General features: G+C 43.3%; 1 protein-coding gene across 1 annotated transcript in view; it reads right to left on the bottom strand.

Moving 5' to 3' along the window:
- Window positions 1–6,414, bottom strand: part of Deptor (DEP domain containing MTOR interacting protein) — a 151,599-nt gene extending 145,185 nt beyond the window's left edge. The window contains exon 1 of the mRNA XM_052160713.1: window positions 6,122–6,414. Within this exon, the coding sequence (XP_052016673.1) occupies window positions 6,122–6,246 (125 nt within the window). The 5' untranslated portion in view covers window positions 6,247–6,414. The remainder of the gene's footprint in view (window positions 1–6,121) is intronic.
- Between the last annotated feature and the right edge of the window lie 17,711 nt (window positions 6,415–24,125).

Raw genomic sequence — 24,125 nt, 5'->3', positions numbered from 1 at the left:
TGTGGTGCACGCCTGTAATCCCAGCACTCTGGGAGGCAGAGGCAGGCGGATTTCTGAGTTCGAGGCCAGCCTGGTCTACAGAGTGAGTTCCAGGACAGCCAGGGCTATACAGAGAAACCCTGTCTCGAAAAAACCAAATCCATAAAAACCAAAAAAAAAAAAATGGGCTGGAGAGATGACTCAGCGGGTAAGAGCACTGACTGCTCATCCGAAGGTCCTGAGTTCAAATCCCAGCAACCACATGGTAGCTCATAACCATCCGTAATGAGATCTGACACCATCTTCTGGTGTGTCTGAAGACAGCTACAGTGTACTTACATATAATAAATAAATCTTTAAAAAAAAAAAAAGACTAGTTTGGGGTATATGTCTCAAACAGCCAAAAAACAAACAAACAAACAAAAAGACAAAAAAAAAACCCATTAATATTCAAAGCACTTAGAAGAGTCCTTGAAAAAGTCCCATAAAGAAGCATCATCATCATTGTTCTATTTATTGACCTATTTATTAGTTTTTGGTTGTTAAGATGGGGGTCACATGTAGCCCTAGCTGGCCTTGAACTTGGTATATAGCCAAGCTCCTGAATACAGTGGTCCTCTTGCCTTCACCTTCTAGTGCTAGAATGATAGGCTTGCATTGTTTTCATTGCCATTCCTCCAATCATTACCAAGAGCTGGTACTGGTGGATTGCTCTGCCAACATTCTAGAGCAAACCTCTTCCTGTGTAAGTACTTCTGGGACGAGCTCATCAAAGAAGGGGGAGGTGGCATTTAGATGTGATAATCGGTGTCAGAGTTGAGACAATGGATTCACATACAAACAAACAAAAACAAAAAGCAAAAACCAAACGATCTGAAAAATTACAGAATTAACACCACAGATGTGAATTATTTGTGTGCAGCCGATCATCTTCAAATTAGAAATGTTTTCATCTTTTCTTCGGGCGCTTTTCCTCTGTTCTGACTGATATCAACAAGATACTGAAATAGGTGTGAAGAGTCAGCACCTTCTAGCATAGTGGTTCTCAACCTTCCTAACCCTGCTACACTTTAATAAAGTTCCTCATAATGTATTGATCCCAGAGCATAAAATTATTTTCATTTCTACTTCATAATGGTAATTTTGCCACTGTTAGGGACTGTGATGTAAATATCTGATATGTGGGACACCTGATATACAACTCCTGTGATAGGGTCACTTGACCCTCCAAGGGGTCATGACCTATAGGTTGAGAACCTTTGATCAAGCATGTCAATGATGTCAGAGTTCTAAATCAGTGATAAACATTCTTCGGCTAATTGGAAAGTTTTAAGCAGAGACTGAGTAAAGAAGGCTCAGGGGTTAAGAGTGCTTGAAACTCTTGCAGAAGACCCAAGTTTGGTTCCCAGCACCCACATCAGGCAGATCATAACTACTTATAAGTATAGTTCCAGGAAGATCCAGCACCTCTGCCCCCCCCCCCACCTCCCATCCCCACACCCCCATCCCCACCCCAGGCACCGCGTGAGCCTGTACAAACACATATGTAATTAAAAATAAAACATACCATTTTTTTTCCCCCCGCATCTTTTTGGATTTGGTTTTTTCGAGACAGGGTTTCTCCGTATAGCCCTGGCTGTCCTGGAACTCACTCTGTAGACCAGGCTGGCCTCGAACTCAGAAATCCGCCTGCCTCTGCCTCCCAGAGTGCTGGGATCACAGGCGTGCGCCACCACCGCTCGGCTCACATCATATTGTTTAAAGTGTTCCCCTCTTATGGAGTGGAGCCACACAGCTCTACATGGCTTGCTTCTCTAATTCCTCAGAAAGGCATCATCTTTCCTTTTCTTCTCTATGCCTCTGCTCTAAGCATGCTTTCTCTGGTAGTGTCAGCTTCTTGCCTCTCCCTCTGAAGCCACACAGCCACATTATATCCTGTCTCCAAGTGCTGGGATTGTAGGCACTCGCTTCCATACCAAATGCATTTTGTTGTTGTTAATGTTGTTTAAGATGCAAAACCATGGAAAATAATTGGGCAAGATGATCCACCAGCAGAACTCAAGCATGGCGCTTGGGCTGAGAACAGGGTGGGTAGGTTATAAGCCCTTGGGAAGAACCTACTATTATTATCTTGCTTAAGAGACATAGTATTAAAATACCCAACTAAAGACTCATCTTAGCACCCGTAGAGTAAAGCAGTTCCCAGTCCTTATCAGTGCCTTCACAGTAGATGGTGATCACTACAGACTCACAACTAGTCACTGTGCAGAGAATAAGAAACTGGGGAACGCTCAGTGTAAACGGGACGTCTGCATGACACCCCTACTCCCATGGTTCAGGCATTATGGCCAAAGGGGGGCAGAAAGACTGTCAGAGCCAGAGAAGGAGGATGACTGCTGCAAAAGGGACTCTTCAGATGTGACGGAGAGGGAGAATGTGTTTTCCTCAGCGATACGGCCTGGGAGATTACCATGCTTCAGTGGATTACCTGATGCTCATGCAAATACTGGCTAAGTTTGAAAGATTCATGAAATCATCAAGGTCCTGAGTTCAAAGCGCAGAGCCCACATAGTGGCTCACGACCATCTGTAATTGGATCCCATGCCCTCTTCCAGAGTGTCTGAAAAGAGGGCCAGTGTACTCACATACAGAAAATAAATAAATCTGTAAAATAAATAAATAAAATGGGAAACCTATGGGGAGGTAAGAGAAGAAGAAATGGGTTTGATCAAAACATATTATGTGCTTGTATGAAATTCTTTTTTGTTGTTGTTGTTGTTTTAGGTTGTGCTTTTTGTTTTTCCGGGTTTTTTTTTTTTTTTTTTTTTTTTTTTTTGAAACTCTTTTAAGCTGAGGGAAGAACGTGAAGAGAAGAACAGCTCCTACTGGAAAAGGAGGAGATTATGCATGTGGTGACTGTTGTCCTTATGCCCGTGCAGCAGCATGCCAGCTCCACAGCTGGAGCCAACAGTGGTCACAGCATTCTTCCAAGCTCTTGTACCGAGCTCACTCCAGCCTGGAGCCCACTTTCGTCCAACACCACCACAATCTGACATGGGGGGGGGGGATCGATCCCACCATTCTGGAGGGAAAAGGGCCAAGAGTTCTGGGGTTCACTGGCTTTCCCCAAGAGAACACACTGCAGAAAGAGAAAAGAGGGGCTAGGTGTGGTAACTCCCTACCTCGAATCCCAGTACTTGGGAGGCTGAGGCAGAAGGATGCCCGTGAGTTCTAAGCTAGAGTAGGCTCCACAGAGTGTGACCCAGTCTCTCAAAAGTGGGAAAGAAGTTGGGCATAACTCAAGCTGGAAGTGAAACTTCTTTCACATGCTAGTCTTGAATTTCCCCTTATTTATTTATTTATTTATTTATTAATTATTTATTCACTTGCTGTTCATTGCGGTGACATGAAAGTGTCAGCCAGGGCAGCAGTAACCTGTGGTATGACGCAATCAGAGGCAGAAAGCCTGGTCATCACTAAATGTCAGGAATCATACAAGATGACCACAGTTGGAACGGAGAACCCATGCTGGCTGGGACAGTGAGGGTGACCAGACACCCAACACCAGGCTCATGGCCACAGCCATCAGCCATCTGAGTACTATGCACCTTTGTTTTTTGGTTTTTTTGCTATTGTTTTGAGACTGGGTCCCACAAGCCCACCTAGGCTGGCCTCAAACTCACAATGCATCCAAGATGACTTTTAACCCCTCACCTCGATGCCTCTAACCCGGGGGGTGCTGTGATTACAGACAGGAGTCACTGTGCTGGCCTGAGGGACGGCTCGGTAGTGACAGGTGTTGGTTGTGAAGTCCTTGGAACCTGAATTTCATACTGGAACTTATGTCAACACGGAAGGAGAGAACCAGCTCCTGAAATTTGTCCTTTGACCTTTACACTGGCACACATAACCCCTGTCCCTCCCCACATACAATAAGATTAAAAAATTTTGAAATAAATGTAACAAAACATCAAATTCAAATACAATTTAAAGAGCTAATATTTTCTCAGAGTTTTTTGTTTGTTTTTTTTAAAAAAAAAAAAACTTTGCTAGCCTAGTACTTACTACATAAGCCCATGCTATCCACAAACTTGTAATTCTCCAGTCTCCGCCTCCAAGTGATGAGAATCAGATTCAAATTCGGATGTGACATCTCAGCCTTCCCAAAATGGAAAGCGAATTGTCTTTTAAATCTCCCTTCTATAAAGAAGAAAGTGAGGCAAAAGGGTAAGTCACTTGTCCCAAACTTGCAAAAGTAACTCTTGGCGGGAGGCAGAAGGATGGAAAAACCTGGGCAGCCTGGTCTTACATCCTGTGCCCTTTACAACACACAGCCTCTCTGGACACATTTTACCAGGCTGGCAGTCAAAAGTGGTGGTGCAGAGAAACCAGGAATAACCCATTATGTTAACTAAATACAGGAAGCCCCCCCCCCTAAGTCAAAATCTCAGAAACATCCCATGAAATTCTCTCATCTCCATGGTCACTTTACAGATGATGGAATAGCTCATACAAGTAAATTAATTTGTCCAAACAAGGCTACTCTGGCTAGTGACCATATGTTGTGAATTAGCATCCACCAGTGTATGCACTAAGGACACACAATCCTTGTAACAACATTACCAAGTAAACTCTATTATTAATCATCCTCTTCCAAAGCGCTACATTAGCTAAGTCAAGGGCAAGGCCAGGATTCTGTCAGGCTCAAAGCCTTCCTCAAAACAGAGTAACGCTTGGCTAGATGGTGGAGGAACAGAACATCAAGACTGAGACTAACACCCAGGTCTGCAGCCTGGGGAGGCTGGCGACACTGCATTACAGGTATCTTAAAGGAGAAAGTGATTTGGGAACATAATGATGTTTGTAAAAGAAATAAAAAGCAAGGAATCTCACCCAAGTGAAGCCTTTTCAAACAGCAATATAGTAAAGAACAAAGCAATAAACTATTAAGAAAGTCAGATTAAATCAGAAAAAAACTTTACATCATCTTGATTGCAAAATACCCTCGATGACAGAAAACAGGTTTTTAATTCCCTTCAATGTTGACCACACACTTGAGATTCAACGAGGAACTGATATGCGTAATTTTCCTTCGGTCACACTGAACTCTACCATCCAGACTGCCAACAGCTGCTTCCTCAAACTGAGCCCTGCAAAGCCAAGTGCTTTACCAGACCTCCACAGACCTATGTAATACTCTCCTTCAAGTCTTGAAACAGCCATCTAGAAACCGAAATAAGCCGGAAAAATCAAGCCAAAAGCTAGGGGGAACTAGTTCATTTCTGTCAGGTGGGACCTGACTCGTGTGGTTCAAGTTCTGGCAGAGCCGGATTCATATTAAGTGGCAATCTGATTTACAACCCCCAACGACGGCAGCTGCGGAAGCACAAGTCTTAAGCATGTGCCCAAGAAAAAGGAACAGGAAGCGATGGGAATGTCATAGGAGCCCTGGGGGTAAGTGCTTGTTCCTGGATTTGTGAGAAGGGCAAGTGATAATTCTAGGAAAAGTGCGCGGCCAACTCCAGGATCCCAAACGAGGGCACTGAACAAGGTACTTTCCCGCCCCCTTGCGGACCCTAGTGACACCTGACAATGTGCCAATTAAGGGATAGGTAAAGAGTTGGGAAACCCTCAAAGGACTCGCAGAGATCCGCCAGGTTTTACATAATAGTAAATTGAGGCTCAAAGAAGGGAAGTATGCCTTGCTAGGAAAAAGGAAAAGCTAAAGCGAAGGCAATCACGGGAGCTGGCGCCTTTTATCTGGAAGTGCAGGGGCTGGGGTCCCATCCGATATCGCTTCCTTTTGGAGCGAGCAGGCTAGGCAATCATCAGGAACACCTGGCAAGGGGTTTGCGCGTCCTGAGTGGTGACGAGTCGGCGGGACGCAGGGCTGCAGCAGTCCAGCTAGGGCGCAGCCTGCACCGCGCGTTCCGGGCATCGGTCCCCGCAGCCTTGCTGAAGCCTCTAGCCTCCCGGCTGCAGGAGCCAGACACCCGCGCGGCGCGAACCAACCATCCCACGCGCTCGCAAGTGTCCTTGCGTCCCGCGCGACACGCCTGCCACGAACCAGATGGCTTGTGCGCTCCGGACCGCGGCGGGCATAGGGCAATCGAGAGCCCACCAACTGAGTGCCTTTCCTTACCGGAGCTGCTCTCCGGTAACTAGGACTTCAGCCATGCGTTCCAGCTCTCTCTGCTGCGCTCCGCCACTCACGCCGGCGTTGCTGTCGCTGCCACCACTGCCGCCGCCGCTGCTGCCCTCTTCCATGCTCCCGACCGCGCGGTTGCCACTCTGCCTTTGCAGTCCCGGCGGGTGCGCCTGGCGTTTGGATCAATGTGCCCTCACCGAGGCCGCTCCGGCCATCTTTATTCCGGGCGGTCCCGTGGCTCAGACGCGATTGGCTGGTGAGGGAATCCCTGCTGAAGAGGTCGGCGAGTCCAGCCCTGGAACTTCGGAACGGGGGCGTGGCCTGGGCGCTCTCATGGTCGGGGGGCGGGAACAAGGAGAAAAATATAAACATCGGGGCGGGGCACTGAGCCCTGTGTTTCTGCAGGAGGTTGAGCATTTCTCTCCTCTTTTTCTACTTCCTTTTTCACTCCCAAACTCATGCTGGGGAATTTTGCATTTTTTTCTCCATTTTCCAGACCAGAGTTGTAGAGAATAAAAATGAGACCAGTTTACTCCAAAAATAAGCAATTGAGGACATTGCTGAAGGGCATTTCAGGTTTCCTGATCTCTTTCCCGATAGACCACCTAATACAACTACCCTATCTATGGTGGAGTCAATAAAGCATCCTGGCCTGGAGTTCAAAAAGATTAAGAACCTGGCTTCATCACTTTGATTTCCTACCTGAATGTTCTTAATCCTTTCTTTACACTAATCGCCTGTCCACACCTGCTGCATTAAAGGTGTTTCAGATAAATTGTTACCTTCTTATTTTTCCCATATCATTCCTTTTACAGCGGGAAGGCAACTTGAGGAGTGAGGTAACTTGTCTCAGGCAAGCAGGCAGAATCATTCTCAATTTTAGGTTGTGTTTTAAAACAATTGTATCTTGGCAGGCATGGTGACACACTTGTGTTCCCAGAACTCAGGGGATAGAGCAGGGAGGTCATGAGTTTGAACCAGACTGGGATAAAAAGATACCTTGTCTCATAAAACAAACTAAAGCCAAAAACAGCTCAACTGACAAAAGCAAGTGAGCAATACGATAAACCGTTAGAAGGGCAGGTTAAACACATTTGAATGGCAGAGCTGGTCTACAATGGTCATCATTGTGTCTCTTCATTTTTCATTTGTAAACTCCCACATAGCTTGATTGAAAGGTTATGTCTCCACAGTCATATACATTTGCTGAAGTATCTTTGGATTTCCCTTTTGGAAGATACAGGCACTAGTGTCTACAATAACTGTCACACTCTTCAGGAAGTGTCAGTGTGTAACTAAACACATGCTGCTGTGATTGTTACTTGGCATTCCTGACCACGCCCTTTGAAAAGGCCCACTCTCTGGTAATCAAAACTATTGTTTGGGATAGAATCCTGCTGTGTAGCCCAGGCTGGCATCAAACCCATGATCCCCCTGCCTCAGTCTCCAGAGTGCTGGGATTATAAGCCCTGAACACATGCTCTGTTCTATTTTTTCCTCCAAAGGTAAATTCACATGACTCCTTTCTAACCCCTGAATAGACCACTACTTCTTCTTCTTCTTCTTCTTCTTCTTCTTCTTCTTCTTCTTCTTCTTCTTCTTCTTGTTCTTCTTCCTCTTCCTCTTCCTCTTCCTCTTCTTCTTCTTCTTTTGGTTTTTCGAGACAGGGTTTCACTGTGTAGCCCTGGCTGTCCTGGAACTCACTCTGTAGACCAGGCTGGCCTCGAACTCAGAAATCCGCCTGCCTCTGCCTCCCAAGTGCTGGGATTACAGGCGTGTGCCACCACTTCTAAGGCTCACTGGAGCATTACAAAAATTGAACATTCATTTATATTTGTGCTTTACATGACACCATGAACGTTTTTAGTATTGGTTAATTGATCCTCACAGAACCTTCTTAGGTATCAGTGCTTTCAAACACAAATGTGAAAGATGAAATAGTTTGCCTAAGTTTCACAGCTAGAGAGCTAGGCAGCACTTCAATGCTTATTGTACAGATTCCATGAATATGCTCAGCCACATTCCACAAAGAAAATAATTCCCTCTAACAGAATATCTTAGGCAAATCCTTTGCCAGAAGAAATTATTTAAGTTTAGTAACTTTAATAAGCGGACAATATTTTAAAAGGTGCACTAAGATGGAGGATTCGGCTCAGTGTATTCTAAGAGTCCCACACTGATAGTATAAACATCAAGTGACAGAGGGAGATATCCTGGACTCAATGAGAGTAACAGATGTTTGTTTGTTTGTGTTTGGTTTGTCATGGTAAGGTTTCTTTGTACAGCCTGGCTATCCTGGAACTCATTCTGGAGACCAGGCTGACCTCAAACTCAGGTCTGCCTGCCTCTGCCTCCAGAGTGCTGGGATTAAAGGCATTTGCCACTACACCCAATAGTGTTGGTTCTCAGGTTTAAAATCTTATATTTATTACACAGAATATTGAGATTTGGGGCAGGGCATCAGTGTTTCATTCAACCATGCGATCTTGGTCTTTGTCTACCATTGTCCAAGTTTATAATTTTATGTCAGTCACTAAAGCTCTTTGGATTTCAATTATCTATTGATACAATGAAAAGTAATTTTTATGTTCTAGGGATGGTCCATAATATTCATGAAATAACGGTTCAATAAACAAAGTTTTGAAGATCCACTTTAATAACAAAATTGTGTACATTTGTAATATAAAAAAAAATCACTGCATTTTAAGATTAAAAACTTTCAGGTTAGGAAAATGCCTAATCTGAAAGGGAAAGTAACTTTTCATTTTATTTTAGTTTTAGATTTTCGTCACAGAATATCTCATGTAGCCAAAGCTGACCTCGAACTCCTGATTCTCTTGCTTCTATGTGCCAAAGGCTGTTTGTTGGGCCTAGATATTTTTTCTTGAAAACCTTTCCTATGTGTGTGTTCGGATATTTTATATTTTTCTTGAAAGCCCCGTGTGTGTGTGTGTGTGTGTGTGTGTGTGTGTGTGTGTTTGTGTGTGTGTGTGTAGCTACCTGAAGCTGATTTGCTGTTACATATTAAACTTTAAGCTGACATGTGATACAGGGAACACATCATACTCTACTGCTTAAGTCACTCTTCCAACAGACACGTGGGGGAACTGCCTACTGAGGACACATAGGTATCAATGGCTATGACTGGAACAACTGGTCCTGAAGAAATTATGCCTGTGGCTGGTGACAGAAGACAGGAGGGGCATTGCCTGTGGCACTTAATCCCACACCAAGATTTCAGAAGAGCTGAAAATCCTGACAGACTTCCACATGCAAGTCAGTTATCCTCTCAGAATGTTCTGTTCTCTGAGGGAAAGGCTATATAGCATTGGCCTCATTGGTTATTGAGTGGATTAAATGAAATTTCACAAATCCTTGCAGGTAGAAACTATTAGAAGTGAGGGCCCCTTTTCCAGCTCTGGTGACTCACCCTGCAAGTTTCTGGTTGTTGTCTGGCTCAGCCTTAGCATCCACCTTTAATCCCTCTGGATGGAATACACACACACACACACACACACACACACACACACACACACATGCCCTTAGAACACACCTTTAATTCCAAGAAATGAAAGTAAAGTTAGTTTGACCCATTTTTGATAGGGATATCTAATTAAGTGACAGACAAAATGATGAATCAGAAGAAGACTTGACAGAATAGATATATCCACTTTCACGAGAAGAGAGAGGAAAGGGAAACTACTTAAGAGTTAGGTGGTGGCGCATGCCTGTAATCCCAGCACTCTGGGAGGCAGAGGCAGGTGGATTTCTGAGTTCGAGGCCAGCCTAGTCTACAGAGTGAGTTCCAGGACAGCCAGGGCTATACAGAGAAACCCTGTCTCGAAAAAACCAAATCCAAAAAACCAACAAAATAAAACAAAAGAGTTAGTGAAAAGAGAAATAAGGAAAGGAAGAGGAGGCAGTTTTACGTGCAGACAGAAAGAACACGCTAGACACAGGTGAAGACAGAACAAGCCAGAGAATGAGAAGGAGCCAGAAGATTAGAAGATATTGCCAGAGTTAGTTTGAGGCCAAACAGAGCAAAAAGTCAGAGACTGAGAAAGAAGATTGAATTAGTCAGCTTGGAGAGGAGTTTGAGCCAGACCAGCTGAGCTGAATAAGTTAGCCAGAGATCAGAAAGGACTAGGAAGGGGTGAACTTACTCAGCAGCAAGTCTTAGAGGCTGACAACATTCTAGCTCTAGATGAGGTTGAGCAGAGGCTAGACGGCAGGACTAGGTTAATGGTCTGAGACAATAAGCTTTTGAGATGACAGTTACATCAGGTGAATATAAGATACTTTTATAAGTCCTTTATTGAGAAAAAAAAAAGACAGTCTCAGTAGGTAACCTAAACATGTCTTACAATCATGGCATCCTCCCTCCAGCCTTAGATTCCAAGTGTTGGGATTATAGGCTGATTATTATTCTTGGCTTGTTATTCCATTCATTTATCCATTTATTTGCATGGAGTGAGATCAAACCCAGGGTCTTGTATATGCTAGATAAACACTTTACCAATTGTCTCAGCCCCCTAAATAATGGTATTATAGGCCTGTACCACTAGACCTGGTCAATATCTGCAAATTAATTAACTCATTAATTAATTAACTTATCTAAGACAGTATCTCACTTGGTAGCCCACTCAGCCTCTGCCTCTTTAGTGCTGTGGCTACAGGCATGGATCACTGTGCCTGTGTATTATTTTTATTTTGAATCAAGACTTTAAGTAGGGAGGGTGGGGAAAAATTTTGAGTGAGATAGTAAGAGATTATATTTACTGAACTGCGGCTGTGTCTGGTCATGTGGGGGAAAGGGTGACATAAGTTAGACATTTATTTCTCAATCCTGTGAATCAGCCACAGCTTTTCTTCCCATTTTGCTCCCATGGCTAAGGCTTTGGAGAGATGATGCACAGCAGAGCAGTGGTGGGTGGAGAGGTGAGACTCTTGTGGTTGTAGAGGCCACGCTGGTCATTTCTCAGCTACCCTGCCTCTCCAGAGGGCAGGTTCCCCGTCTAGAAGCTTGAGTAGGCCAGTCCTGTGCTTGATGTGCATTACTGTGTTTTCATTGAATCCCTCTGATGCAGATGCTATTTCCAGCCTCTAGCTACTGAGAACTGTCCACCTCAGATGGGGGATATGATGGTCACATCTAATGGGAATAGAACTATGTAAGAACCACAAATGATACTGTCTTACCAGCTTATACTAGCCTTTGCTTGCTTGCTTTCTTTCTCTCTCTCTCTCTCTCTCTCTCTCTCTCTCTCTCTCTCTCTCTCTCTCTCTCTCTCCCCCTTCCTTCCTCCCTTCTTTCCTTTCTTTCAAGATTTATTTATTATGTATACTGTGACCTATCTGCATATACATCTGTAGGCCAGAAGAGGGCACCAGATCTCATTGTAGATGGTAATGAGCCACCATGTGCTTACTGGGACTCGAACTCAGGACCTCTTGAAGAGTAGCCGGTGCTCTTAACTCTGAGTTGGCTCTCCAATCCAGCCTTTGCTTTGTTATTACAAGATTAAAAAGGGGGTAGCCCTAAAGGCATGGATATTACAAGGTCCAGGGCTGCCTGGATTCAGTGAGTTCAAGTCAGCTCAATGGTAAAGTCTTTTCTGAGTGTTTATTTTGGGACAGGGACTTTTCTGTGTTTAGGCTAGCCCCTAAGTCACTCTGTAGACCAGGCAGCTGATGCTGGTGTGTGTGTGTGTGTGTGTGTGTGAATTCTCCGGCCTCAGCCTCTGAGTCCTGGGATTACAGATGTGAGCCACTCTGCCCAGCTAGTTCGGGTCTCTTACTGCCCAGTGTATCACAGTTTTTCCACTGTTTCTTCCCAGTCCATCTACATTATAAGTAAGCGTACCATCCTTGTCCTTCTTCATTGTAGAGTTTCTTCAACCACGTTCAAGGTCCAGAAAATTTCACTTGAACGGTTGTTGCATATTAAAATTTGATTTTCAAGTGAAAAATAGATTCAACTAAGGAGTTATCCTCCTTTTTTGGGTCACAAGAGATGGCCTAGGAAACTGTTTCATTTTGATATAATGCCTGTGTTCTATAAAGTTCTGCTGTATGCAGAGGAGTTCTCTCAATGGATACTCTGAGAAAAAGCAAGCTTAGAGCTTTACAGGTAGTAGACAGTAGAAATGGCCATGATATCTCATATTTAAAGGTTGGTAAAGTAACTCAGCTGTTAGGGTTTGCCTAGGATGTAGGGAGCCATGAATTTGACCCATAGCACTGAATCCTGTTACTCGTGCCTGTATTCCTCACACTTGGTGTCAGAGGTCATCTAGGAGAGGCTAAGACTAGAGGATGACTTTCCTCAGATGTCCACCATTTTGCATAGACTTCAATGGATGAGCTCTTGGGGCAAGGCCCTCAGAAACAAATCTCATGATTGATTATTGCTATTGATATACATATCCTATCTGTATTATTAATATAACACTCCCTGGGTATTAGCCCACTCCATTGGACAGATTTTCTGCAGATCAATGAAGATGTTCTGTTTCGTAGTGACACTATATAGATAAATGAATGATTTGTTAATTCCCAATGATGAAGCTATAAGAATTCCTAAATTTATACATACTAATAATTATTGAGCCCTTTATAATAAGGGCTGGAATTAAGGCCCTCTGTGATGTGAAAACTGCAATTCAAACTTTGCTAGTCTTCATGTGTCACGAGTTAATTTCACTGAGGTAGAAAGCAGGCATTGATACAGATTTACAACTTGGCAATCCATTCTGTTAGGCTGTAAAAACCATCAACCAAAGGTCGGAAAAGGAAGAACAATTTATTGTAGGTGCAAGGACACAGGAAAAAAAATATTGACTGGGCTTATCTATACAAAACTTCAATGTTAACTTAGACCTAAGAATTATAGTTTTAGACTCTCAAGGGACCTGTGGAGTTAGTGACAGCTAAAGTAGTTAGATAACTACTCTCATGTAAACATGTAAGCATCTCTGTTTAACGTCTTCTTCAATTTATTATTTGAATATATGTTTGAAATTGTTGTGAACCTTTTGGAATACCATGTGATGTATTCTCCTGAAAACCAGGAATGATGACATTAAGAAGGCAGAAGGAGAGAGAAGAATTAAGGTGTCAGGAGGAGAATCAGTCAGAGGCATTACAGGGATGAGGGGCTGAGCAGATGAGGAGAGCAGAGCAGAACACAGAAAGACAGCAGGATTCAGCAAAGCAGAGAGCAGCAGGCAGGCTTCTGCTTACCGTAAGATCGGTTTGTCCTTAAAGATTTTTGCTGTATTCATTTTTAGCAATAGAAAGATAGAAGCCTTTTCTTTCTCTATGCAATACAGATTGGAATTTACTTTTTACACATAATGACTGAGTTCTTTCTGCACTGGTGCTTGGGCTTTTGAAAGCTCTATCCAACACACACACACACACACACACACACACACACGCCTATACTACAGGCCTATAGTCCTGTGTGTGTGTGTATGTGTGTGTGTATAACACCAACAACATAAGTTGGTGAGACAGATTGTTGGGCTCAATGAATATGTGGTAATGAATGTGTATGTATGAATGTATGTGTGTTTATGCATATTTGCTTGTATAAAAGCTTTCCTTTTTGTGAGCATGACTCCCTTCTACTGGCTCAATAAAAGTTAATTGCTCCAAATCTCCCTTTTGCCTGGCCTACGAGAGGTAAGGCTTCTGGGCAATAGAGAAAGGAATCTTAGCAATTACTCCTCCACTAAATTCCCCCTTGCTATACAGCATATGTTAATTGCCAGAGAATTATTAGTGTGATGGTTTGTATATGCTTGGCTCAGGGAGTGGCACTGTGGCCTTGTTGGAGTAGGTGTGTTACTGTGTGTGTGGGCCTCATCCTAGCTGCCTAGAAGTCAGTACTCTGCTAGCAGCCTTCAGATGAAGATGTAGAACTCTGAGTTCCTCCTACCACATGCCTGCCTGGATGCTGCCATGTTCCCACCGTGAGGATAGTGGACTGAACCTCTGAACCTGTAAGCTAGCCCCAATTAAATGTTGTCCTTATAGGAGTTGGCTTGGTTATGGTGTCGGTTCATGGCAGTAAAACCCTAAGACATATAGTAAGTTTAAAAAGAAGTTTTGTAGCACGTAACAAGCACAACAGAGAATTATAAAGTAAGCAAGAGTTAAGTTTTCTAGTGCTAATCAAGCACAGAGATTTAAAACATAAATAACAGATCGATAAAGTCCCCAGCACTTAATGAAGCACGGAACAGTCAGAAAGAGTTTTTAGCACAGAACAGTGAGATAGAGTTAAGCAGCAAAATAAACAGAGAGTTATAGGGAAAAGAGGCCAGTGGCTTTCAGTCGCAGAATAAGCAAGAAAGTTAATAATTTTTTGAAGCCATCAACTTCAGCATCCACCATAGTTAGAGAGTTAAACGGCCAGAGATCTTCGATCTTTTGACCTGTGTGCATCCGACATATGTGTCCATTTTAGCTCCTTACCCTAAGGCCAGGCAGAGGTACCCAGCAACTAGGGAGGCAGAGGCAGGAGAATCAGTAATCTACAGTCATCCTTGGATACACAGAGTTTGAGGCTAGTCTGGGCTACATGAGATCCTGTCCTAAGATTTAAAACAAAACAAATATAAAAGCAGTCTCATGAATGTAACAGCTGAAAGTAATACTTATTTTAACAAGCACAAGTGGCATGGTACTACATGTGGTTTATAATTAATTGATTAAGTTAAATTATTTCATTAAAACAGTCTCATGAGGGCTGGGGACATAGCCCAGTGGTGGAATAGCTGCTTAGCATGTGTGAAATTTTGGGTTTACTCAGAAACAAATAAACAAGAAAAACCAACGTGATAGAACATAACTGAAAGGGATGGGCTCAGAAGCTAGTTTTCTCTGACCATCTTCTGGCCTTCTGGTGATTATTCCTCATCTTCCCTCACATAGACTGGGAAACCAGAATTATTCTTCTCCCAGGATGTCATGGAAACCAAAGCCCCATTTTCCCCAAAGACAGCCATAAAACCTGGGAACATGGCTCTAATTCTACCCTTTATGTGTGACAGCTACCTATAAAGAAATTCTCTGATGTTGGAGAGACGGCTCAGTGGTTAAAAGCACTGTCTGGAGGCTGGAGAGATGGTTCAGTGGTTAAGAGCACGAACTGCTCTTCCAAAGGTCCTGAGTTCAAATCCCAGCAACCACATGGTGGCTCACGACCATCTGTAATGAGATCTGACACCCTCATCTGCCGTGTCTAAAGACAGCTACAGTGTTCTTACATATAATAATAAATAAATCTTAAAAAAAAAAAAAAGCATTGGCTACTCTTCCAGAGGACCTGGGTTCAATTCCCAGCACCTACATGGCAACTCACAACTGTTTCCAACTCCAGTTCCAGATCCGACACACAGACATACAGACAGGTAACACACCTGCCTAAAGAGGCTCTTTTCTTTAATAGTTCATTTTTTTTTAAAGATTTATTTATTTATTATATGTAAGTACACTGTAATTGTCTCAGACACCAGAAGAGGGTGTCAGATTTCTTTACAGATGGTTGTGAGCCACCATGTGGGTGCTGGGATTTGAACTCATGACCTTCAGAAGAGCAGTCAGTGCTCTTACCCACTGAGCTATCTCTCCAGCCCCTCTAATAATTCTTTAAAAAAGAAAAGGAAAAAAAGAAAATGAAGGATGGAAGGAAGAAAGAAGGAAAGAAAGAAAGGAAGGAAGGAAGGAAGGAAGGAAGGAAGGAAAAGACATTCTCTGATCTTACTTGTTCAACTGTAGGCTGCAAGGCCATCATAGGCTGCAAGGCCATCGTTCTAGCAAGCTGCATGATGGCATCATTGGTAAAGTCTTTGCCGTGTAAGGGTGAGGAGCCAAGTTTTGATCCCCAGCACCAAGATGGTGAGAGACCCTGTGGGAAAATAAAGTGGAGAGTAACTGAGAAGACACTCAACATTAATCTCTGGTCTGTGCATACAGACATACATACACACAAAGACACAGAGACACAGAAAGGAGAGAGAGAGGGAGAGAGGGAGAAAGGGAGGGAGAGAGAAAGAAGGAGAGAGAGAAAGAGAGAAAGAGAGAGAGAGAAAGAAAGAAAAGAAAGAAAGAAAGAGAGGGAGGGAGAGAGGGAAAGAGGGAGAGAGGGAAGGAGGGAGAGAGGGAAGGAAGGAGAGAGGGAGGGAGGGAGAGGAGGAGGGAGGGAGAGGTGAGAGCATGCATACATCATCATCGGAGCCTTATCCTATACCCGGGAGGAAGGAAAACTAAAACTACATTAAGAAGCCGAAAGGAATGTGCTCAGATAGGCTGGGCTGGGCTGTGTGTCACCTTTCTCCCAACTGTTTAATTATTATACCCTATTGACAACTTATATTGCTAAATGACTGCGTATACTTCATCAGCCCTAAGCATAAAAGTGGGTGGTTCACACTGTGAACCTCTTATTCTTATTTGGGCCTCTTATTCATAGTGTGAATGAGAATTCCTGGGAAGAAGCTTTGTCTACAAATGCTGATGGGCTGACTAGAATTTCAGTGACCTTGGAGATTTAGAATGCTGCAGATCCAGAGCCTGCTACAGTTCATCTTGGGCTATCTTTAGCCCACCCAAGAGCCATTCCTTGTGCCCCTCTGTGTTGAACTTTACACCCTGACTACAGATAAAAATCTTTTGGGATATATTAACGAAACTCTTAATTTTCCAACCAAAAGGCTAAAAGTTGTCAGATAACAAGACTGCCATATTTTTTTTTTTTTTTTTTTTTTTTTTTGCTGTAGCCACCTAATTAATGTATCTACCGGAGTATTTTAAGAGTCTTTATGACTTTCTTTGTTCTGTTATATAAACTGCTTCTGTATTGGGATATTGTCTTAGTTAGGGTTTCTGTAGTTATGATGAAACACCATGACCAAAAAGCAAGTTAGGGAGGAAAGGGTTACACTTGTCTTACGCTTCCACAGTACTGTTCATTATTGAAGGAAGTCAGGATAGCAACTCAAACAGGGCAGGAACCTGGAGCCAGAACCTGATGTAGAAGCCATGGAGGGGTGCTGCTTACTGGCTTGCTCCTCATGGCTTGCTCAGCCTGCTTTCTTATAGAACCCACAGATCTCATCACCCACAATGGGCTGGACCATCCTCCATTGAACAATAATTGAGAAAATGCCTTACAGCTGGATCTCATAGAGGGATTTCCTCAACTGAGGCTCTTTCCTCTCTTATGACTCTAGCTTGTGTCAAGTTGACACACAAAACCAGCCAGTATAAACATGAAACTTGGGGAAGCCTAAATCTGTGCTACTCATATTTGGCTCTAGCATGAGCTATCTTTTATTGCTTTTGAAGGGAGAGCTGCTGTGTCTGGGCCTGGTGCTGTCTGTATGTTAATGCTAATTCTGCTCTCTTGGGAGGGGCTGGGGACAAGGAGTTAGTCATGCTCAGGTGCCTTCTTGTGAACCAATCCCCTAGTGAATAAAGGAGCCAATCACTGCGCAAGTAGGCAGGACTTCCTGTTTGGAGAGGGGAAGAAAGGAAACAGAAGAGAGGTCTTTTTGGACGGGGATAGTGTGAGGCCAAGATGTAATTACAAGTGTCTCCTGGTTTCAGTGGTGGATCCATCAGGATTCGCCACCGGAGGATTTAGATGTAATAAGGCTTACGAGTTAGGATTTTAGTTGTTGTGCCCAGTGATTGAGTTACTGTTGTTTCTGAACTAAGTTTGTGTTGTGTTTTCCTTCATGCAGTGGCTCGTCTGGGTTCAAGAGAGAAAGGCACAGCAGCAAAGGGTGGGTTTGCCTGAGGCGCACCACAAAGGCTGTGGGGGTTTTGAAGCATGGGGCTGGCACGGTAGCCAGTGTGGAGGGATTGTGGAGCTCTGAGTCAGAGTCTCCACAAGATAAAAGGAAGTCAGCCATTGCTCACCAGAGTATGGCTGGCCAGGCCGCCAGGGCAGAGAATTGCCAGCATGGGAACTTGCTGGTCTTTTTAAATATTTCCAGAGACAGTGAGCTGTGTGTTCACACTCACAACGGGATCCCGTGTCGTGTAAAATGCTTATTAAATAAGTACATCATGTTTACACTTGTCGACTTGCCTTTTATTATAAGAATTTGAGCTTTGGTCCGTCTAAAGGTGAGGGAAGGTTTCAACCCTTACCTCCCTGCAAGACAGTGGGCTCATCTTTTAGCATCTGTTTACCCTCTAATCTCCAGATTCCTTCACTGTGCTCTGTATTATAAGTGGTTTGAGATCCATGGTTGCATTTCTCAAATTCCTATATCACATAGCACCTTCCAGCTAGACTCAGTAAATAAGAAACTACATTGGTTACTTTTATATTGCTGTGATTAAATACTATGACTAAGACTGTAGAAAGAACAGTATATCGGGGCTTAAGTTTCCAGGGGTTTTTAGGAATCCCATGATGGTAGCAAGTGGTAGGTGCAATGGCAGGAATAGAAACCGAGTGTTCATGTCTTGAACCTCAATGAGGAAGCTGAGAAGGAAACTAGAAATGGTGAGAATCTTTTAAATCCTCAAAGCCCATCTTCATTGGCACACCTCCTCTATCAAGGTGGCACTTTCTACGCCTCTCTAGTCAGCATCAGCAACCGTGGATGACATCTCATTTAAACCACCACAGAGGCCTCGGCAAGAAACTATAAAGTATGGTGTTTTAAATGAGAATGTTCACCCACATCTTGTTCCACAAGATGTATTTGAATACTTGGTCCTGACTTAGTGAAACTGTTTGGTAAAGACTAAGAGGTACGGCCTTGGTGGAGGAGTTGTGTCACTGGGGGTGAGGCTTGAAGTTTCAAAGGTCTAGATCATTCCCAGTTAGCATTCTCCTTCCTATGGTACCTCCCTCCGTCCCTCTCTCTACTTGGTGGTCATTAACTCAAGACATGGACTCTCATCTATTACTCCAGGGCCATGGCTACCATAATAGCCAAGAGCTCACCCTCTGAAACTGTAAGCAAGCCCCCATACACTCTTCTATAAGCTTGGCCATGCTGTCTCTTCACTGCAATTGAATTATAGCTAAGTCAATAGTGATGAAGGGGTCAGAACCAGGCATGATGGGACAAATCTGTAATCCATTACTCCCACCATCCTCCCTGCTGTCTCCAACTCCTGCTGACCCCTCTTCTTACCCCATGTCTTTTTTGTTGTTAGTGGTGGTTGGCTCAGGTAGCTGTTATACACTCATGATTATGATGGTCATGTCATATCCAGGAAAGAGCATTGCGTAGCATTCCTGTCCATCTTCCAGTTCTCAGAGCCTTTCTACTCCATCTCCTGTGACTTTCTGTGTTTTGGAGGGAGTGACACAGATGTTTCCTTTACGGCTGAGCAGCAGCAGTACGTGAGCTTGGCTTTTCTTTTTGGGATGGCAGAGAACAAGAGTGTCTCAGGATTTGCATCGCTGTGATGAGACACCATGACCAAGGCAAAGGACAACATTTAATTGGGGCAGCATGCAGGCAGGCATGGTGCAGGAGGAGCTGAGAATTCTATATCTTTATCGGAAGGCCTCTAGGAGAAGACTGGCTTCCAGGCAGCTAGAACAAGGGTCTTAAAGACCACACCTCCTAGTAGTGCCAATCTTTAGGCCAAGCAGATTCAAACCACTACCAAGAATGAAGCGGATTTGTCTGTGAAACATGAAGCAATACCACCATCTAGCGGTAAAAATTGTAATAGTTTTACAAGCAAAATTTTATTTATTTATTTATTTTATTATTTTATTTTATTTTGACAAGCAAAATTCCTAATGGTGTTTGGCAGAAGATATGGTTAATACATAAGATATGTATTCCCTATAAATGAATTAACCTTGTTGCAAACTGGAACCTCCTCATCTGAAGTCATTCAATGTCAACAGAGGAGGGGCAAGTCCAAGATATTAAGACACTAATGAGTCTATTTCTCCCTGCGATTGTAAGTCCTGCCACCGGCAATTCTTTTTTTTTTTTTTTTCTTTTTTCTCTGTTCTGGGGATTCCTGCCAGAGCTTTTTCATGCTAGGCAATCTGTCCATCATGACGATACACACACACCCAAGTCTATTATTCATTTTTTAAAAATATTGTATTTTACTTGCCGGGAACCTCCCAGCCTGGAGAGGGTAGTGGCGGGGGCACAGAGAAGGACTCTGGTGTTGCTTTAAAATTTGAGGGTCTTCAGATGTTTTAGTTCTCTAGATATACTGAAATGCTGATAATAACTTCTAAAAAGTCCTAAAAACTTTCTCGCTCTTACTGAGGGTAAAAAGCTGCTGGCTTAGGTGATTGACACCTGTAGCCTAACACTGGGAGATTAAGTAATATGGCCTCTGTTCTATCTCAGCAGAAACTTCGCAGATCTAACTTTCAGCATGCTAGTACTAGAAGCCACAGGAAGAAAAAGAACACTTTAAAAAGTGAGGCAGTAACTGGGCAGTGGTGGCACACTGGTGGCGCATGCCTTTGATCCCCTGGTCTACAGAGGGAGTTCCAGGACAGCCAGGGCTACACAGAGAAACCTCTCTCAAAAAAAAAAACAAAAAAAAACAAAAAAAAACAAAAGCAAAAAACAAAAACAAAACCCAAACAACAACAACAACAACAACAACAAAAGCTAAAAAGTGATTTTAAACACTTATTTCTAAGTTGTAAAAAGTTTCCTATGAATGCTATCTAAGAAAAATGGGGAAAGACAGAATGAATGGAAAAAAGGGGTTAAGGAAAAATTCTACACTTGTCTTTGTCTTCTGTCCAAAATGTTCTCCTCTGTTCAGTTCTTCTGACTCTTTTCTTTTTCCTCAGCGCTTAAACATCTTTCAGAATACATGGTCACATGTTAAAAAGTTGGTCACATGTTAAAAAGTTCAGCACAAGTGCACACACACAAAAAATCAAATCATAAATTGAACTGGAAGTTTACAACAGAGGATGTTTACATGCGCGTACCCTTCCCAGCGTTGAGCGGGCTAATCAGACCTTGTTTGCCACAGCTGCGGACCCCCCCCCCCCCCCCCAGTCTTCCCACCAGGTGAAAGCTTCCTGTTTCCCACACTCACAGTATTCCTGAAAAAATAAGACTGCTTGCTGAAACTGGTTTTGAAACAAGAACCCAGATGAAACTAAGGATAGATCTTTACCTATATAAATGCAGAACTGAAAATTAAACATTGAGCCTTGGTCAGAACTTTTGTCTTGGCTCCCTTTTCCCCTCACTACCGCACCTTAATTCCAGCCTCCCTTTCAGGTAAACCCAGTTTGCCCGTGGCTGCTGGACGGTTACACAAGCACATCCATTAGGAGTAATTATCTAGCTAAACATCCATCACCTGTCACAGCTCCACAGGTTCACTGTGAGATGAAAACCATAACTCTAAGTTATTAGTGAAGTTTTGTATAGATAAACCCAGTCAACATTTTATCTTCAGTCCTAGCACCTATAACAAATTGTTAGTTCCCTTTATGACCTTTACTTAATTGGTTTACAACTCCTTGGAATGTGCTCTGAGTAGGAGAAAGTCTAGTTACTAAGAAATTAACTGGTGACACATGGGAGGCTGACAGACTTCTTATTGCAGTTTTGACCATCAGAAAAGGACCTAATAGCAGTCCCACTATAAAAGAGCTTAATAATCACTGATATAATTTTAGGAATTTGTATAGGATCACCATTAAGACTTAAATAGTGATCTATTTGTCTCTATAGTTATTACAAGACAATACATCTTTGTAGATCTGCAGAGATCAACTCGAAAGGGGTGAGCCAATACCCAGTGATATATATGTTTAATAACAGGAAATGGTTATTAATGACAGGAATCTTTCCTAAAATGAATTTTCTTGGGCCTTTCCTACAGAGAAATTTGTCACACATTATAATCCAAAGCAGACATCTCAGGAAGATCACTTGCTAGTTAATTAGCTTGTTCTATGATGGTTCCTGACCTTTTTTTATCTTATATTAATTACAGATAATAATGGGTTTCACTATGACATTTCCATACATGTTGATTTTAATAAACCTTTTTTTTTTTTTTTTTTTTTTTTTTGATTTTTGGAGACAGGGTATCTCGGTGTAGCCCTGGCTGTCCTGGAGCTCACTCTGTAGACCAGGCTGGCCTCGAACTCAGAAATCCACCTGCCTCTGCCTCCCAGAGTGCTGGGATTAAAGGCATGCACCACCACCCAGGCGTCCGGTGCATGTCGATTTTCATACAGGTTGATTGTATTTAACCCCCCTTGTTACCCTCTGGTGGTTTGAATGAGAAATGTTCTCCATCATCTTGGGCATTCCGACAGTTGATGGCACTGCTTGCAGAGGTTTAGGCAGTGCAGCCTTGTGGAGGAACTATGTCATTGGAGGAGAGCTTTGAGAGTAAGAAGCCTCACTTACCTGCAGTTCGATCACTCTGCTTTAAGATGTGATCTCTTAGCTTCTTGATCCAAGTGCCTCGCCTTTAGTGTATTCTGTGCCATCATAGAATATTAGCCTTCTGGAATCCTCAGCCCAAACAATCTCTTCTCTAAGCTGCTGTGGCCAACGGATATTATCACGACAACAGAAAAGTGACGAATACACACTCTCACCCCTTACCCACTCTCACTGACCCCCTGCCCTAACGTCCTAACTATCCTTTCTTCTGTTTCATGCTCCTCCCACTCCTGTGACCCAGCGAGTTTCACTAGGGTTTGTAGAGAGAATTATCATATGTCTGCAATGGATGCAGCGCCTGTTAATAATAAATCTGATGGCTATGGCTAAGGCAGGAAGTAGGAGGAGGTAAATCCAGGAGAGAGGATTCTGGATAGAGCCATGCAGGAGATCTACCTGGGAAGATGTGAGAAGATGGACGCACAGTACCTGAGCACAAGTAACCAGCCATAGGGCAGAATGCAGGTTAGAACAAATGGGTTATTCCAAGTAATGATCAGGTCAGAGAAGAGCCTAGTTATATGACCCAAATATTTACAAATATATTTTGAGTCTGAGCCTTATTTCTGGGAGCATGGGCCTGGGAGGAAGAACCAGACCACGACTTTTACAAGGGTCACTTACTGGAGTGTGGGTAAGAGCCTCCTTACATGAACACAAGCAATTAACCAGTGGCTACATCACTATAGAAAATGTCTTTTCTTTCCTTTTCCTTAAACAACCATTAGCTACCTATAAATCCTCAGAGACGAAGGGTCCCCTCCCTCCTGTAGCAAGAAGTTTGTAAGCCCAGTCCTTTGTAGGGACTGCAGGGAATCCCAGTGGCTATGAGTTCAAGAGTACTGTGGCCCAGAAGGCAGCATTCCACAACACTCTGTCTTATGCTCTGGTTCTGGTGTCCTTTCTACCTCCTTCTTGAATGATGTTCCCTGAGTCTTGGAAGGGATAATGCAGATGTCTCATTTATGGCCAAACACTCAAGCGTCACTATTCCTAGCACTCTGACCAGTTATGAATCTGGATAATGGTCTCTGGCCACAGCAAAAGAGAAGCTGGTCCGATAAAAGCTGACCCATCTACAACAATAGACGTGGATATTGAAAAGGCAATTTGATAGGCACACTCTATTCACTTAATAAAACAACTGTAGTGGCTTCCCACGAGAGCCTGTGGCCTCCCGCCATGTTTACAGTACCAAGCATGAATTCCCTCATGTGGAACAAGCTTCAATTCCAACCAGAGGAAGGGTTCTTACTCATAACAGACTTGCCACTATAACACCGGTGCACACCTTTTGTCTAGTTGGTCGGTGTGTGTGGCACCCATGGTCCACACTTAATAATAATTCTCTTCCACTAGCCGCCTGTATTAATACCTTTTGGCACAAACAATGATTCAATTTTTTTTTGTTTTTTTTTTGTTTTTGTTTTTGTTTTTTGTTTTGGATTTGGTTTTTTCGAGACAGGGTTTCTCTGTATAGCCCTGGCTGTCCTGGAGCTCACTCTGTAGACCAGGCTGGCCTCGAACTCAGAAATCCACCTGCCTCTGCTTCC

The sequence above is a fragment of the Apodemus sylvaticus genome, chromosome 17 (genome assembly GCF_947179515.1).
Source record: "Apodemus sylvaticus chromosome 17, mApoSyl1.1, whole genome shotgun sequence".
Classification (NCBI taxonomy): Eukaryota; Metazoa; Chordata; class Mammalia; order Rodentia; family Muridae; genus Apodemus; species Apodemus sylvaticus.
This window is presented reverse-complemented; position numbering and strand designations above follow the sequence as displayed.